The sequence below is a fragment of the Carica papaya genome, chromosome 3 (genome assembly GCF_054855325.1).
Source record: "Carica papaya isolate Zhongbai chromosome 3, ASM5485532v1, whole genome shotgun sequence".
NCBI lineage: Eukaryota > Viridiplantae > Streptophyta > Magnoliopsida > Brassicales > Caricaceae > Carica > Carica papaya.
Window position 1 is genome coordinate 14,974,043 of NC_142311.1, and position 18,883 is coordinate 14,992,925.

Here is an 18,883-nt window from a genome sequence, read left to right on the forward strand (position 1 = left end):
TTCTGTTGATTTATTTTACAGTGTAAAAGCATGATGGTATCTGATTTATATATTTTATGGTCTAAATGGATGTTTTACTGCCTTACTTGACCACTGTTTGATCTTGGGATTTAACATATGATTGCATTACTGGATGCATATTTATTTATTTATGTGATTATGTTGATTTGGTAACGGAGACTAAGGGAAAACAAGAAATGGGTGTGATCTAATAAACAGATAAGATAACAGTCTCACTAGATATCCTGCGAGATGGTGGACGGATCGGGTTTATAAGGAACCCTACCGTGAACGTTGTCTCATACCGGACGGGGTATGAAGACTTGGTCATTTGACGCTCATACCGGACGGGGTATGGGGACGACTGCTTCACCCTCATACCGGATGGGGTATTGAGGTTTAAAGTCTTGGAACTCATACCGGACGGGGTATGGGGACGACTCTGTAATTAAGATTGTTAAGGGAAAGGATTCACATGTAGCAGGGACACCTCTATGGATCCCCATGGATACTAGTAGACTGGTGAAACGAGAAACAGTTATTATTTAATTTATTGTTAATGAATGTGAATTTATGATATGTTATATGTTGTTGATCGTGCATTAAATTATGATCTGTGTGGTATTATTGTTTTTATAATTTGTTTTCATAAATTCCCCGATGGTAAGTGAAAGAGAAATGATTTTATTTTTAATAAATGTATTGGTTTAAATTTAGTGCTCCATTAGTTATTTTGATTTTCTACCAACCTTTACTTTTGTGCCGGTGATATAGTGTGATGTCCTTACTGAACTAGTGTACTTCATCTTTTATTTAACCATTTCAGGTCAAGAGAACCTAGTTCCCGAACCCGATCCACAAGAAAATTGCGAGTAGATACTAAATATTTTATATTTTCCTTTACTTTTCTCATTTCTCGTGTTTTTTTTAGAGAATTCATTCTGAAATGTTTGTTTAGTACTTTTAAGTTATTGTGTAAGGGATGTAAACTTTTACTTTTTATTTCGCTTTCGCACTTAAATTATTATATATTTCATTTTGCATTTACGGAATTGTTACAAAAATCAATAGGGAGCCAAACACATTTCGTAAAGATCATTAAAAAAAACACTAAAAGCAATACTTTTAGAATGAAAAGAAATATTAACTTTTCGATTTCTAAAATTGAAAAAATATCCTAAATTATCCAAAATAGAAACAGAATCAAATTATGTCTAAAAAAGGTATGTAGTCTTCTCCAACATTAATTCAAAGCCAATCTCTAATTTTAGTGTAATAACTTCTATAAGCTCGACATTTGTTTCAACATCCTTCTCACTTTAAGCTTGCATTCTAAGTTACTTGACTTCCATTTAGTTTTGAACCCCTACAATGTAATAGCAATGTGAACAAGTGCGCCCATTATTGAGCCACCATGAATTAGGTAGCACATTAACAAAATTGGACTGAAAGCAAACGAGAGAAATAGGATTACCTTCAATTTTATTTTTCTCTAGTCTTGACTTAAACTTTTAACATTCAAATTTTCTATAACCACTCTCCTTGCAGAAGAAACACTTGACAATTTTCTTAATGACAGTTTTAGGACCTCCTCATTAGTACTCTGACCATTACCTTGTCTTTTAGGATATTTCAGGTGAGTATTGAGATTGCCCTTTCTAGAGTTCCCAAAGTCTTTATATACTTTTGGTTTATACTGAGGAACAAAAAATGTAATCTCACTCTTTTCTCTTTTTTTTTTAAACATTTTTCTTCAACAGCAATACATTGAGATTAACTCATTCACATCCCAAGTCTAGACTAGGGCATTATCAGTGACTTTTATATGGCAGAACTTCAAAGGTAAAGAGTTTAAGACATGTTGACCAAAAAATTTGTCAGGAAAAGAAATGCCATTAAAAGGCAAAGGATGACCAAGCCCAGTTCCCAGGTTTAGCATATTCCCTATTATAAGCTACTCAAATCAGAAGAAAGCTAGTTGATTCTCTTTTGCCTATCGGTTGGCCGTCTCTAAGTAATCTTCGCTTTACTGCTGAGATCCAACCCCGCCATCTTGGCTTTTCAGAGAATCCTTCTCATTTTCAACACTTCCATGTACTGTCTCCAAAAATTTTAATCCTCTTGGCCTTATTCCACTTAATATATACGCATAATCACGTATTGACAAAGTAAAAAGCTACATCTCTAACATTAAAATCAATGAATCCTGAAGCTAGACAAGTGAACCGAGTACCTGAGTCGTTAGGAGCGATAGCTTGAGGGTTCTTCTTGTTGTTCAGGACACAGAGAGAAATCAGGCTGGAGACGAATATTTTGCTCTTCTTCTTGTGCCTTTTGAAGGAACGGCTTGAATCCGATTTCTAAAGTCAAGTATCCGAACGCCAAAGATCCGATTATCACTATCCCTGATCGAATCGCATTCAGCTTTGCCCTTTCTCTCATTCTCTCTCCGCCTGTTCTTCGCTCGATCTTTCCAGTATTTACAATTAGCCTCCAACGACGTCGTTTAAATTGTCCTGCTTTGGACGTGGGACCCACCTGCTTGCCCTTCGCCAAACCCACACCCAGACACACACATATATATACATATATTTAACAGTCTGAATCTATCGGGGTTCCATTTCCATCAAAACCCGCTCAGAAGTTTCCAAGACTGAGGTCAATTGTCACTCTGTTCTCTTTTTGTTTCTTAAAGTTTGAGTTGAAGAAGCAAGAGATATTGCTTATCTCATGTTAATTAACCGTTGCCGTAATGGTGGGTTGAATTTTGTGAAGAGCTGAATGTTATCACCCTCTTCCGTGCTGCGAAGACAGCACTTCTTGATTAGGTCTCTCGGTGGTGGGTACAACAGACAAAGTCATCTCCATAATAGAATTCAGTCAATGAAGTCTATGAGCGAAGTCTCTTTGGAGGCAGATGCCGAGAACATCTTGAGAACTATCACTCCCTCTCTTGACCCTAAGAGGCATAAAGGCCAGGCAGGTTAGCTCATTGCGCTTTCGACGTCTCTCTTTAATTGATTTTTCAATGCAAATTTATAGTATGTTACTTCTGAATGGATAATATTTTATCGCTTGATTGATCATGTTTCTGCCGTACGAAATTATTACGGTAACATGGTAACTTATGATTACTTGATGTTCAGTGAATCCTTGCAATATTGAGTGTTGAGATTTTTTTTTTTGAGGAAATAATTACTTGGAAGAAGAACAATGTCAAGGAAGAGAGGTTTTAGGGTAAATTTATAACTGGAAGCGAAAGGACTAGCTATCTTTTGTCTTTTGTTTTTGTTTGTTTGTTATTTTTTTTTCTCCAGAGAACGAAAATTAAATTTCTCTCCTCCATACTTGAACAGGAAAGGTAGCTGTTATTGGTGGATGCCGTGAATACACAGGTGCTCCATATTTTGCTGCAATTTCAGCACTGAAAATCGTTAGTACGAAATACTCTTTCTTTTTCTTGCCTTGTACTTTCATAGAATTTCTGAAAGTAAATGATTTGTGATTACTGCATTTAGGAGCTGCTATGTTGAACAAACACATTTCTTTTCCTTTCCCCTTGTAGGGTGCTGATTTGTCCCATGTGTTCTGTACCAAAGATGCTGCTCCAGTTATCAAAAGTTATAGTCCAGAATTAATAGTGCACCCTCTTTTAGAAGAATCATATACCATTAGGTTCATTTTCTTTTCCTGCCCAATCACTTCTATTTATTCCTATGCCAACTTTTACTTATTAATTTCTTCCCCGTTGGGGCACTGTTATTATGAAAACAGTGGTTTAAGTGATCAGGAGAGAAGATTCATCTCACAAAATGTTCTTGTGGAAGTTGATAAGTGGATGGAACGTTTTGATTGCCTTGTTATTGGTCCTGGACTGGGAAGGGATCCATTTCTTCTGGTATGTGCTTTTTGAGTCGCATTTAGTTTTCCTTTCTACTACATAAGATATTTGGTTCTGCATGAAGCATGTCCACATAGGTTATCCTTTATGTGGATGAGTGCGTGTTTTCTGCTTCTAAGCTTGATATATCGCACATTCATAACTTTTATTTTTGTCTCTTTATACAGAAATTTTAAATACTTTTATGCTGAAAATTATGAGAGTCAATTATTTCCACTCTGCAATGATAATTCTGAATTGGCTACTTCAGAAATTTCAAATTTCTAAAATGAGTCTATAATCAAAGGCTGTTCGACAATAAGACTTGTCTGATTTCGTGGGTTCTTCAAATTTGGAATGCTCCTTCTGTTTCTATTATTCTTCCTTTTCTTTTTATCTTATTCTCTTTCAGAGTGAAATATTGTGGAAATTCTAACTTTCAATTCTTTCATTGCAAAATTCTTTTAGAGAGAAAAAAGCAATGATGTAAATAAACACCAAGGGGTGCCACCTTTCGCTATTGTGACAAATAGTGCAACAATGATAAAGTGGAGGCACTCTGAAAACTATGCTGGGCCGGGTTGCTTGCTTGGGAAGAGAATTCAACAGGCTGGAGGCTGGGTTTTTCTGTTTGGCCGAAATTGGTGGGCTAGGCAAGTTTGAGCTGGGTTTGGGTTATTTGGTATAGGAGTTTTGTGCTTCCTTATTTTTCTCTTCTTTTTCTTTGAAAGCATAATCATAATAACAATAATAATTAAATGGTGAATATTAAACATTTTCTTGTTAGCACTTCGCACCTATTACCCCTCATTTCTTTTTTTATTTTTAGGCCGGATAAATTAGGGTATGATTGACACCACCAACTTACAAAAGAGGAATTAAAAAATATACCAAAATGTATCAAACTATAGCAAAATATCTATGTTAACACATGTCCGAATGTGCAAGTATGGTTTTTAAGATTAGTAAGTTGATTTAAACCTAAAAGAAGGCATGAAGACCCAAGATGAGTAAGGGAATGCAAGCTAAATGAAGATTGATGAACTTTGCAAAACTCAAAATCCAGTAACAGGCAAAGGAGTGAGTGAACAGATAATTGGATGGTAGATGATATTCCCAACTATTATATACTAGATCTCATCATATTAAATAATTGATTGAACTGATTATTTTAAAATTTTATACTTTTGAGATAATTGATCACAATCAATTATTTAATAGTGCGAAATGTCCTAATGATGTCATTCAGCTGTACATTATGTTTCTATCTTTTATTATTTTTCTCTGTAAAGTCTCTGCGAAATTCCTAAGACGTGTATAATCTTCAGGAATGTGTTAGTAAAATCATGAAGCATGCAAGAGAGTCAAATGTTCCAGTTGTTGTAGATGGGGTAAGTCAATATTTAATGTTGTTTGTGATTTGTTCTTGGATTGATTAGTTATTTTTGTATTTCAAAGTTGATCACTTGTTTACGTATTTTTCTTACGACTGTGATTCCTTAGGATGGGCTGTTTCTGGTAACAAACAATCTTGATCTTATCAGTGGTTATCCCTTTGCTGTTCTGACCCCAAATGTGAATGAATACAAGCGCCTGGTCCAGAAAGTACTAAATTGTGAAGTCAATGATCAAGATGGTTGCAAGCAATTACTTTCCCTTGCCAAACAGTAAGTGGTGTCAGTTTTCTTAAATTTTTAGAGGGGTAAAATACTTGGCCAATATGCATCATTTAGCATGGTTATAAGGTGGCAAATTGTGTCACATCAATATGGCGAAAATTTTTTGTCAAGAAAGCATCAATGATGGCCAGCTACTATTAACGAGTTTTTACTCCTTTTTATCAGGATTGGAGTAACTATCTTACGAAAAGGAAAATCTGATGTTATTAGTGATGGTGAGATAGGTAAGGAATTGGATTATTACATAATTATCTATTGTTTTACAACCTTTCCAACACTTTTTTCTGTTTAAAATGATAGTATGGCACAAAATTTAGGTTGGGAATATTGCAGTTTGTGTAGAATTATACAGGGTGTGGCTAGTCACTGCATGCGATGACTTGCAGGATGGTTGAACTGCAAGTTCGTTAGTGCGTTTTGGTCTCATAAAACCCAATTTTTTGGATGTCATGATGCTTCAGCTGCAAACCTGGAACCACAAATGTCATGGTTGCAGTATAGGAATTGTGTTGTGGCTGAAGCTATGGGTGGTGAGGTTTTGCTGATGAGAAGGATAGCAATCTAAAATGGATTCTGCTCCTCCATTACTTCTGTTGCATATTTTGAACCTCTATCATCGTGGTTGTGATGTTGGAGTTGTCCTGTGATGATTCAGTTGCAAACCTGGAACCACTCTTGTGGTTGCAATATAGGAATCACCTTGTTGCTCAAGATATATGGGTAGTGAGATTTTGTTGATTAGAAGGATGGGAATCTAGAATGGATTCTGCTCCTCTCTATACTTCAGTTGCATATTCATAACCTCTACAATCATAGTTGTGATTTGGATGCTATCCTTTTGGCTCAAGCTATATGGTGGTGAGATTTAATTAACTAGAAGAATAGCATCTAGGATAGGCTCTACTCATATGCTTGACCCAAAGCACCTTACCTTTGAAGCATTCATCAATTTCATTTGACTTGTATAAGCATGAAAACTTGTGAAAATTTTGGAGGAAGACTCTTTGTAACCTAATCTAGATGACCTTGAACTTGATAGGATGGTGTCGATGGGAGGATGGAGATTCAGGATGGTGTCATGGAAGATGAGGTCCATGCAATCTATGTTAAGTTGTGACGGGGACAGGGGCCCTTGGCCATATGGGGTTTTATGTTAATGGTTTTTTTTTTTCCGCAAAAGTCTTCGAATTTATCCTTTCAGGTGTCATGAAGGTTGTTGATGATTATTTATTATTATTTTTTTCTGGAAAAAATTTGTGATTTCCTTGAATTCCACCCTCCTTGTTGATTCTCAAGAGGTGATGGTGCGCTGATATAAAGTGTTTAAGGACAATCAACTTAAGTTGGTAGTATCTACAAACTTATTGCGAAGGTTTCTGCCAACAGATTGAGTGGGGTGATTTGCCAAGTTATGGGAGAAGCTCAACAAGCTTTATGAAAGGCCTGTTAGATCCTTGATGCAGCTTTTACTGCAAACAAGATTGTGTATTCCAGTATTAAATATGGGAAAAGAGGCTTTCTTTACAAACTTGCTAATGAGAAAGTTTATGGCCATGTGCCTTCGTTTTTGTTTTATGAGTTGAGAAGGATGGAGTTGGGTCCTATATGGGCTAAGTGGATTGAGAGATGTATCTCCACCTACTACTTTGTTGTGTTTGTTAATGGGGACGTTTTTGGTTCCTTTCTGTCCTCTAGAGGTCTCAACCTAGAGAATCTTCTTTGCCCCCTTTCTATTCATTTCGCCAACTGAGGCTTTTAACAGGACATCAAGTGAGATCTTGTAATCTCATTGAAGGGTTGGACAATGGTAGTGGTGAATCAAGAAAGGAGGTCATTCACTTACTTTTCATTGGTCATACGTAGTTAATTTTTAATCTCGAAGAAGAGTTCTTGATGAATAATAGATGTGTCCTAGTTTGCTTTGAGTAGTTTCTAGCCTCCGTATTGACTCGCAAAAATCCAAATCAGTCTCCTTTGATTATGGGGTGGAAGTGGATGAATTATCTAGTACATTTGGATCTTGTGTTGCCTCACTTCCCTATTAAAGATCCAGCTTGCCACTAGGTGGTAAATTCAAGTATCTTATATCTCGGACCTAGTTATTAACAAGACAGAGAAGAGATTGTCTTATCGGAGAAAGAATTTTCACTTTAATGGTGGTAGACTTACTCTCATCAAAAGTTACTCTCTCCAATTTGTCCATCTATCTTCTTTCTTTTTCTTATTCCATCTAATGTTCCCAAGAGGCTTTAAACCTTACAACGTTGTTTCCTTAGAGGTATTTCTAAGAATTATATGCGTTTTCATCTTGTGGCTTGGAGTGTAGAAGAAAATATTTGGGGTTTTGGGGGGGGGGTGTTGTGGGGTTGGACGACCTCGATCAAAAACTTCTTACAATTTTGTGCAAAGCTTTGTTGTTGGCTAAATGGCTTTGGTAGTTCATGTACTACAGGGGAGGCATATGAAGGAGGTAATTGTTGCCAAGTGTGATTTGGATGGGCGGGACTGTTGATGTAGAATATAATTTCTTAATTTTATAATTGTTATTTGATAAATAAGGGCAACAATTTTTTTACTGGAGCTTAATATGGAAAGAGAAGAGATTGGGAGCGGAAGAGAGAAAACAGAAAGTTCAGGCAAGAAGAGAGAGGGAAAAGAGGAACAAGGGAAAGAAAGGGAGAGAAACCGTAATTTAGAGAAAGAAATTGATGCTGGGCTAACTGAGATTGAACACAATACTTAAGGCAAATTTATTTAGAACTGAATCTAGAGATCTTGGGTCTCAATCATCAAGTTGATAACTTAATATTTGTGTAATAATTATAAAATGTACCGAATAACTAAACTATGGTATCCTATTCATGGGTAGACGTCAAAACGTAACCAAAATAATAATATGCTGTTTAGGAATCCTATTAAATAGAAAATAGCTAATTCATTAAAATCTATAATAGAAATAACTAGAGAAAGAAATTAAATCATCTTATTCCTTTTAATATAAAACTTTGTTAACATTTGTTTCCGTTTATTGGTTTTTCACCAATTAGATTCCATATTCTTCTAGGAGGTGATTGGGTAATTGTCATAGACAATCTTGAATCTCCTAAATAGTGGTCAATCTCCAAGGCTTTGTAATAAGCTTCTTCTAGGCAGTCAATAGAATGTCGTAGAAGTTCTCTCTTTATATGATGCTGTTTGGGTCTTTTTTTTTTTTAAATAAAAGTGTAGTGTATATAAACATCAGTACCAAGGGGTACAACCCATGTACATTGCATTTATGATGCTGTTAGGATCTTGATTTACATATCTCATTATGGGATGATTAATCCGAAAATCAGTAGGTATTAAAGGTTGTTTTAGTGTTCTTATTCGTTTACCCATTTTTATCCAAATATATGGGTTCCTTAAGACAGAATTCAACGATCTTCTGGATTTAAAGTACTCAAGAAACTTTTGTAAATTCTCTACATAAAAACTTAATCTTTATAAAGATAACAGAAGAGTTTAAATCTGCACAGGGAGCAACTGTCTGGAAGTTAATTCCATAACTGTCCACTACATCTGCTCTCTCCTATTTCTCTTTTACTAACCTCCCACACTAGAAACTAAAAATACAAAACAATAACCAATAAAAATACAATCTCACAACCACATAAACTTATCTGCTCATTACATAATTAATTTATAAGTACATGTATATGCTATTAGACCTAAATACTAAATTGATTCTTGTACTGTTTTCAAATATTCAAATTGTTCCTTGTACTAATTTTTTTATTCTTTTGGTCATTCTACTTTAAAAAAATGTGTACTAGTCTTTGTCTATTAAATCCTCTAAAAATCACGTGATAGCAAGTCGGATACATAGCTGTTTCTAGTTCGACAAATCTTCACTTCAGATGTCATGTGATATTTGACCTATAAAAAGTATTTAAAATTTTAATTATTTTTTAATATAAGAAAGTGAAAAACTAAAAATAAAAAACATAAAATTAAAAAAATAAATAAATTCTTCCAGGTTCTACAGAGACGCACCATCACGCCAAAGTCATCCTCAACCCGCTTCTCTCTCTCTTCTCTTCCTCTTCCACTAACTTCTCCCCATCTCACACCACCATTCACTCCACCACCCTCTGCTCTTCCATGAGATCTTATGGTAGCAAAAACTTTTTTTAAATTGGAGGATTGAGAAACAGAGCAGATACATGTGGATATATACACATATACAAAGAGAGGCGGGAGGGTTTCAAAATATGGAGGAAGTAGGGAATTATAGGTTGTAGACAGAGTAGCTTTTCTGATGATTTTATAGGGAGGATTCTCTGGATTCTGAATTCCTACCGGAGAGTAAAGTAAACAGAGGACTTCACAGTGTCTGAAAGTGCTAGAGTCAGAAGCTGCAGAATCTAGAGAGATGAAGATTTAGCGGAACATGTTGGAGGCAGCAGAGGCAAGCATGCTGTGCTGTGAAGATGATGTGGTTCTCTGCTGGATATGCAATGAGAAGGTACATGCTGGCAACAACCTCGCTAGCAAGCACCAGCGAGTTCTTCTCACCAGTTTTTCCTCACAGATGCCAAAATGTGACATTTGTTAGGTACATAATTTTACCTGTTATTCTTTCTTATGATAATTATGCAGTCTATCCATGATTTTTGCCTTCATTTACATATGGTGAAGGCCAGAGAGAGAGAGAGAGAGAGAGAGTAGTGGGTTGCAGTCGAGAGAATGGTGGTTAGGGATAGGGAGAGGGTAGTGGGAGAAGAAGAGAAGAGAGAGGGAGAGAGATAGGTTGAGGACGGCTTTGGCGCATAATGATTTATTTTTTAATTTTTTGTTATATCAAAATAATTAAAAATTAAAATATTTTTTACATGTCAGATGTCATGTGACATGTAACGTAAAAATTTATTTAAATAGAAATAGTTACGTATACAATTTATTGTCACGTGGTAAATCCACTAATATTGTTAGTGACATTTTATAGACAGGGATTGATACACATTTTTTTTGAAAGTACGAAGACAAAAGAGTAAAAAAATTAATACAGGGATCAATTCGAATATTTAAAAATAGTATAGGACTAATTTAATATTTAGGCCTATACTATTAAGATATGCGTAAATAATTATTCTAAAAAATTAAGATATTTATTATCTTGATCTAAATGTATGTACTCCTTGAGAAAGAATCCGACAGTCTCCTAGAGTTAAAGTACTTAAGTTTTTGATAAATTTTCTATATAGAAACTAAACTTTCACAAAGACAGCAGCAGATTTTTAGATATGTAGAGGGAGTAGTTATTTAGGAGTTAATTTCTGAACTGCCTACTACATCTGCTTCCCCCTGTTTTCTCTCCTACTAACCTCCTATATTACAAACTGAAAACTGAAACCAACAACCAATGAAAATACAAATAAAAATAATCCACAGTCACATAAATGTATCTATTAATTACATAGTTAATTTATAAATACATATTTATACTATTAAGATATTTATAATTAATTATTCTAAAAAATTAAGACATGTATTATCTCATAACACTTGTCTTAGGCCATTAAAAAATCTACTTCCAGAAATAAAATATTCTTCCTCAGTCTCAGATCTAAGGATAAGCTCGTTAAAACATGATTTGTAATATGGGACAATAGAGGAGATTTGCCTAAGATTTAAAAAGTTCTCAATCATTTGATCTTGTATCATCATTACCCCATGATTTATGAGAGTTTCACTCAATTGCTCTTGATTTTGCAAGATCCTTTGTAAATACTTCTTAGCAAGTCCAATGAGTTTTAACAAAACAAAGTTGTTCAATGTTATTTATCTCATAACAGTCGAAATACCCTCCATACTTTCAATGCCAATCTTGGATCTAATCTTTGATCAAAATTTGATACCCTAGTTTTGACTTTTTTTTCGGTGATATTGGAGGAATTATCTTGATTATTTGGAGGGATAGGGGGAAATTGTGATTCACATATTATCCCAACCTTAATTTCTACCTAGAGGTCTAAGTAGTTTACCATCATGTCTAACAAGTGGATCATGGACCAAAGTTTCTTGCCTAGATGGAGGTCTTCGGTTTTCATGATTGACTATGGGATCATCCTTAAGTTGATTCTCATTATAGAAGTGTTGAAATGTAATTTTAAATTAGGACCTCTAGTAGAGGGAAATCCTGCTGGTTGTTAAGAAGCTTTACTAGCCCTAAAAGGTGTATCAAAAGGGTCAAGAGTGTATAAGATCCCATTAGTTGGTCCTGGAGAATTACATGAAGGAGTGAGTTGCATGACAAAGGAATCTCCTTTTACTACATGTTATTTTTCCCATAATGTTCATGATTGAGCAAATTTCTCGAATAGTTGTTCTGCAAGTTCTTTAAAATGTTCAATGCAAGGGGGAACAAGTTGGTAACTTGTCGTTTGCCACCTCCTTTGGCCATGATGAGAGGGCATAAGTTGGCAACTTGTGGGTGCTATCTCATATGGTTACTATCTTTGGACTCAAGAGAGGGTACAAGAAATCCTTCTACCATAATTTTTTTTGGTTGATTTTGGAAAAAAAATATTAATTTTATTTCTCACTCTTTAGGTGTTACATTTGAGATATTTATAGAATTCTTAACATATTGATAAGAAAATTACTATTTACTATAATTCTAATTACATGAGATTATTATTCTAGTAGAATTTTAAATACATCATCATAACAATTTAAATAATAAATTAATAAACTAATAAAAAATAATTAAATAATAAAATATGTTAGTCAACATCCCCTTTCAAGTTAGTGAAGGAATATTACACATGACCAACTTGCAGATTAAGTCATCTTGCAGTCTACCAGAGGCGTACGCACGCGGAGGAATCGGAAAAAGGACTATAAAAGGCTGGTCGGAACGGCTCGTGCGCGAAGCAGATTTGTACCAAATCGTGAAACTAGAAGCGGACGTGCACAGAAGAGCTGGAAAAAGGACAAAAAAAGGCCGGTCAAACTCACGCATGGAGAAGGCCTGGTTGCGAAATTAGAGGCGGCCGCGTGCGGAGGAGCTGAAAAAGGACCAAAAAAGGCTGCTCAGAGCTGCTCGCGCACGGAGAAAGCAAATATGTTTGGCAAGGCAGCGGCTTGGCTTAGGCGTGGATGACTCAGCTCTGTTCAGGTCATCAGTTTGGCTTGGGCTCGGCTTGGATTGGCTCATGCTTGGCTCGGGCTCGACTTGGATTGGCTCATGCTTGGCTCGGCTCGGTTCGGCTCAAGAAGCAGCTCAAATCGGCTCGGCTCAACTCAGCTTGAAGGGAGAGCGGCTCGACTCACTCGGCTTGGTTCAGTTGGCTTGCCTCAACTCGGCTCGCCTCACTCAGCTCAGGATCAGCTCGAAAAACGGCTCAGTTCGGCTCAAAGACTCCCTGCGCATGGCTCTGCACGCACCGGAAGAAGAAGATTGGTGCACGGCAGAACATACCAGATCTGCATGCAAGAGGCGACCAACAGCGATCAGGAAACCAGAAGGCCGGAGAGAGGCGCAGAGATCAGATCTGTCCACTAGGCACGGAGGGAGAAGACGAAGGTGCGGCAGGCGGATTGAGACCAGATCCAGAGAGGTGAGTCACAAATCTGCACTGACTGTCGAAGCCATTCAGTCTCTGTATACGAAGCTGTAAGGCGGATGGCGAAATGTTCCCGTGCGCGCCAGATACCAGAGAACTGGAGGAACAGAACGCGTGCTGGATTTACGAGAAGACTGCGGCGGCTGTGACTCCATCTGGGGTGGCGGTGAGTACCAACTTAGTCTATTTTTACTATTTTAGTATTTGGGAAAAATTCTAAAATTAGAATTCTAAAATAACTTATTGTGGCTCTGATACAAATGTTGATTTTAGAAAAAAAATATTAATTTTATTTCTCACCATTTAAATTGTTACACCTGAGATATTTATAGAATTCTTAACATACTGATAAGAAAATTATTATTATATTAAATTTTAATTACAGGAGATTAGTATTTTAATATAATTCTAAATACATCATCATAACTAATTAAATAATAAAATATATTAGTCAACATTTTTTCCAGACCTATTGTTTCTAGATTCCCTCAGAAGCAGATTTTCTAGATTCCCTTGGAAGCAGATTTGGAAGTGAAAAGCATCTCCTGTACACCGATGTTTGCCTGGAAGCTGATGTTGTAGATGCATTGTCAACAAATGTCATATGTTTTTGGAAGAGAGTGAATCCCCCCAACTATATCTTCTTTTGATGCACTGATACGAGAAGGTTAATAGGTTTTGACTCTGTGCCTCCATTACTTGTCCTGGGTGTTTAGTGGTTTTATTATGGACGAGGTTTGGGGGTAATTTAGAAAGAAGCAAGCATGAGGATTTTTGAAGACATTTTGTCATCTTTGTCAATATTAGAGATAATTGGTTCCAGACCTTGATTATTTTGTTTTAGGGTGATCTTTTTGTCTTTAGATAGAATCTGAAGGACATCATAGATATCTTCATTTTTATTAATGACATGTAATTCTCCTCTATGGGGAGGTGCCCCTCCATGCCTTTTTATGTTACATCTTTACTTATTTCTCTCGAGAAAAAGGAAAACTTGTGAAAATAATGTAAATAGATCAAGGGAAACTGGAAAAGCACACAAATCTGCCTTTGGTACCCAAGTCCCATCACATAAATGAAATCAATGAACTTGTGAAGATTATTTATCCTGTGATCATATTGCATCCTCTTCATGCAACTATTGTATCCCTGAAATCAGCAAATTCTTTACCCAATCCACCTTGTGAGAAGCTCCCTTTCTTGTTTTGATCATATCTGGGTTATGGAGTATGTGCTACCAGCCTTTTTATTTCATCATGATTTACTTTTAATTTTTTAAAATTCGTTGGTGCAATATAAATCCCTGATATTCTTTATGATAATAATTGATGTTCCTTTTGCAGTTAAAACAGTGAGCATATATGGTTCCCCTCGTCGGTGTGGTGGTCAAGGTGATATTCTTTCTGGAAGGTAATTCCATTTTTCAATTTTCTGGCCGGTATTAAGTTATGCTGAATTTGCACAACTTAAAAGAACTTTCCATTTTCTTCAGTTCTTTCCCGAACTTAGTTACCGTAGTAATAATTATCTAATTTCTATTATGATAATAGTTAAACTTTTGTTCCACTTTGGCTATCTTTAAAATTCTATTGCACACATCTACTGAGATACTTTTTCTCGTGGTGTACCTGGGTAAAGTTAAAGAACTATATAAAAAAATCACTTCTTGTGATTTTCAGATATTATCTGCACAGGATGCTTATTACTCTTAGATATTTAACATTTATCATAATAATGGAAGATGAAGAAAATTTTTCCTGTCTCTAATTCAGAATGGAAAGATACTAGATCGGAAATATTATAATACTAAGAAATATTTATGTAATAAATCATATTTTACATAGGAGGCCTCAACAACTCTTTTTTCTCGTCTGATCCAAATGAGTATCCATCTTGGTTGACCCTTCATGCACACCCATTGCGCACATGCCCCTCCCATTTTTCCAACAATATCAATCAGATGTAGAGTTGTGCTTTTAAGATGCCAGTATTCACTCCTTTTTTTGTTACGTTGACAAAATTGGGTGGAAGATTCTCATAATTACAATTGATTAAGTTCAAACATAATGACCAAAAATAAGATGTAACAATAGATGGAGGGAGAGGGGGAGGGAGAGGGGGAGAGAGAGAGAGAGATAGAGAGGGGATGGGGTGGTTTCTCTGTTATGCTTGCTGATGGTATGTTCAGAAACTTGATATTCAGATGCTAAACAGAAAAACATGATCCATTTTGCATCTTCTTCTTTTTTTTTTCTTTTTTTCAAGTTTTTAGTAACTCAATAAGCTTCAAATTTCTCTTCAGCTTTTGTTTCACCGAAGGACACTTTTTGAATCCCAATAAAGTCTATTGTTGTTAACAGTGTTGCAGTATTTCTGTCATGGGCATGGCAACATGTCAAAGCTACGGGAGGAAATATGACTAGCAGGTTCTGCATCTTGCAGCTTTTCATTGTGTTCCTCAATCCTGCTCCATGTTTTTAGAGTTAGTATTCTTTCCTATGTCTTTTTTACAGTCCAACCAATCCAACCATGTTGGGTTGCATTGCTGGTTCTGCTTTGCTGAGGAAAGCGGCATCTCTTGCTTTTGAGAATAAGAAAAGATCAACCCTCACCAGTGATATCATTGAGTGCTTAGGAAGAAGGTATGTCGTCTAAATCATAATTATCTTTGGTTGGGAAGAATTTAAAAGAAGAAAGCTTGTATTAAGGCTCTCAAGCTTTTTGCAGCTTGGAGGATCTTTCCCCAGCTTGTTAATCCTGTGGATTCAAGAATAGAGTTTATAGCACAACAGCTTTCAAGAGACTACCATCTTCAACCTCAGTCTCCTTGCTGTGCACGCAAGTAAACACTAGCAATAATTCTCAAGTTGACAAGTACTTCAGAAGAATAAAGAAATTTTGATGGGTGAACTGTTCTATGTTATTTTCCCTTTCTCAGAGCTACTTCTCTTTCTTTTTCCTTTTATTGGGGAGAGAAAAAGACAGACTTGATGTGAATTACTATTCTCATCGGGTTAAAAGGGCGTTAAAGGGCAGTATGATTAGATTATGCCAGGCAGTAAGGGTAAGAAGTATACATTATAGTGTTTAAGATTTTTGCCCGTCTGGATCAGTTTTAGAAGGCAACTAACTCTATATATATATATATATGTGTGTGTATTTATGGTAATTCTTTCTCATTTAACTTTTTCAATCTTTATGCGTGACTGTAGATGATTTTACTTGGCTTGAGACAAGTAATTCAATTTGATAAAAAACATAACAGAGAAGTAACTGGTAGGTGCTTCAAGATGACAGACTAGTTTGTAAATTCTATAACTGTGATTTATTCATTGTCAAAAAATTATAGAAATCAAATCTAAAGTAAACTAATCATATTTATAGAAGTTGTCTAGTGGTTTGAAACTTATAATTTTTCTTTTTGAAAAAGCACCAGTTGGTCTTTTTCCGAAAAGAAAGTGTTTAGCTCGGTTTGAATGGTGAAGTAATAAAACTGAATTTAGTTTAAATTATTTATGGAGTTTTATGCTATGTTTTGAACGAGGAAATAAGGAGAAAGAAACAATAAAATATTTACTCTTCCGTCGCCTGTTTTAATCAAAATTTAAAACTAATAAAGGAAAAAAAAAAAAATGGTATCATATCAATCCATGTACATCATACCAATATGGAGTAAAGTGCGCCTCTATATTAAAGCTTACTTGTTGAACTGATACCAAATATAAGACGTACGTTTCTTTTCTCTTTTTTCTTTTAGAAAAAAAAGTTACTTGATAATCAGGAGTTAAAGTTTGACTTTATCTGAGCACAATAACTTGCTGCAAATATTTAATTGATCTGTTTTTGTTCTAGTATGATATTTTTGTGTTGTGCTCTAAATTATGTGTTTGTCTAATTTAGCATTTTATAAGTTTAATATTTGGTGAGTGTATAAATTAATTAAAAATAAGAACATAAAATAGAAATTAAGCAAATTAAGGCATTTACTTGACCAGCTTAGAAGATTTATTTGATTGAGAGTGCCCTATTACATGCAGTTGTACAAGATAAAACAATCAATTATAAGAACAGAAATGTTGTTTGACACCTTAAGGATTAAAAATATATTTATCACAAATCTTAGTATTTGAGATCAAATATACCTAACTGTGAGCACTCTCTTAATGATGTGGGAAAGCTCGGCTTCAATTAGGGAAAAAGTTCGAAGGAATGCTCATGGAGCGCTAATCTTAACGAGAAATAGAAATGAAATTCATGGGAATATGGATAATAAAAAAAACAATGAAAAAAATGAAGAGACAAAAAGAAAAAAAAAAGAGGAAAAAAGAGAAAAAAAAATGTAAGAGAAGAACAGGAAAAAAAAAAAAAAAGATAAAAAGAAGATGCATCAGAAAGAAATTCTCAAGGTTTGGGAAAATCTATTATCGTGTATAAACGAATGATTATTTATTAATTCATGCTTGCACTAGACTTTTATTGTCTTGGTCAATATTCCCGAGCAATTATGGAACTCTCTTTTCTTAATGTTGTTAAAATGATCTTCATCCTCTCTACTAAATGTATGGGCTCTCTCTAGCAACATAACAAATTCTTGAAGGGAAAAAATTAGAAAATTCCTATAATTAAAGGTAAATAACTCACACATAATTATATATTTAATTGAACATGCATAGAATTATATAAGACTCGTGTACAACCTGAAAATTTGAATAATAAAGAAATAAAAAAAAGTAGAATATTTAAGGACGAAGAATTTCTCAACCTATAATTGCTACCATGAGATGTCAAGTAAGTATCACTAACAAGTGATGGCACTTTATTTAAGTTGATATATTGAAAATTCGAGAATAGGTAAAACTCAAATGAAGAAAAAGAAGCTTTAAGCATAAAGAAACTCTTGAACTATAGTTTCTACCACAAGGATTCAAGTATATGTAGAAAATAGCTATGAAGAAAAAGAGGTTTTGAAGATGAAGAATCCTTAGTAAGTAAGATTCATATGAAAAGACATCATAAATATGCAAAAAGTTAATTTGAAGAAAAAGAGACTTTATGGATGAAGAACCTCTTAAATTACAATTTCTATGACGAACTGCTATGAAGGAAAAAAAGCTATGAGGGTAAAAACCTCTTGAACTATAATTGTTAGGGTAAGATCTTTGGTAAGTTTCACAGTCCTTATTAATGTTTGATTTAAGCTAATGCATTGTAAATGCAAAAAGTGAAAAATATGAAGAAGTCTTGAAATACTAGATGATGAAGTCTTAATGAAGAGGAAAATAGAGTCTTAACTCCATTTTGAACATAGAAGTGTAACAAGCCTATAATGCGTTGTAGATAAAAGCAAGAATTCAAAAAAAAAAAAAGGATTACTCTAGGGCATGATAGAATAAGAACCCTGGTAGGGAATGCATATGCAATTTATTGGTGAGTAAAGATTTTAAGACTTAAAAAAGTGAAAAAGAAGGATAAAATTCGAGTAACATAGATGCGATCTAGGAGAAGTATGATAATCAAACTATTAAAAAACGAGACAAGGTTGCATTTTGAGTTAAATACCTAAAGAACAATAACCAATAATACTATTGGAGGCCTAAGAAGTAAATGAGTGAAGAATAATGGCTTGAATTTCATTGAATATAGGTGATGTATATATACACATACAAGATAACCTATTATCAATCAGCATAATTTGTGGAACTTATTATCAATCT

General features: G+C 34.9%; 1 protein-coding gene across 1 annotated transcript; it reads left to right on the forward strand.

Moving 5' to 3' along the window:
* The first annotated feature begins 1,954 nt into the window (after positions 1-1,954).
* LOC110808283 (pfkB-like carbohydrate kinase family protein) lies at positions 1,955-16,338 on the forward strand. Its single transcript, XM_022033728.2, has 11 exons — positions 1,955-2,983; positions 3,357-3,433; positions 3,566-3,675; positions 3,775-3,898; positions 5,209-5,271; positions 5,384-5,547; positions 5,725-5,783; positions 14,513-14,579; positions 15,530-15,595; positions 15,683-15,811; positions 15,897-16,338. Exons 1-11 carry the CDS (start codon positions 2,782-2,784, stop codon positions 15,922-15,924), a joined length of 1,089 nt encoding a protein of 362 aa, XP_021889420.1. The 5' UTR covers positions 1,955-2,781; the 3' UTR covers positions 15,925-16,338.
* The last annotated feature ends 2,545 nt before the right edge of the window (positions 16,339-18,883 follow it).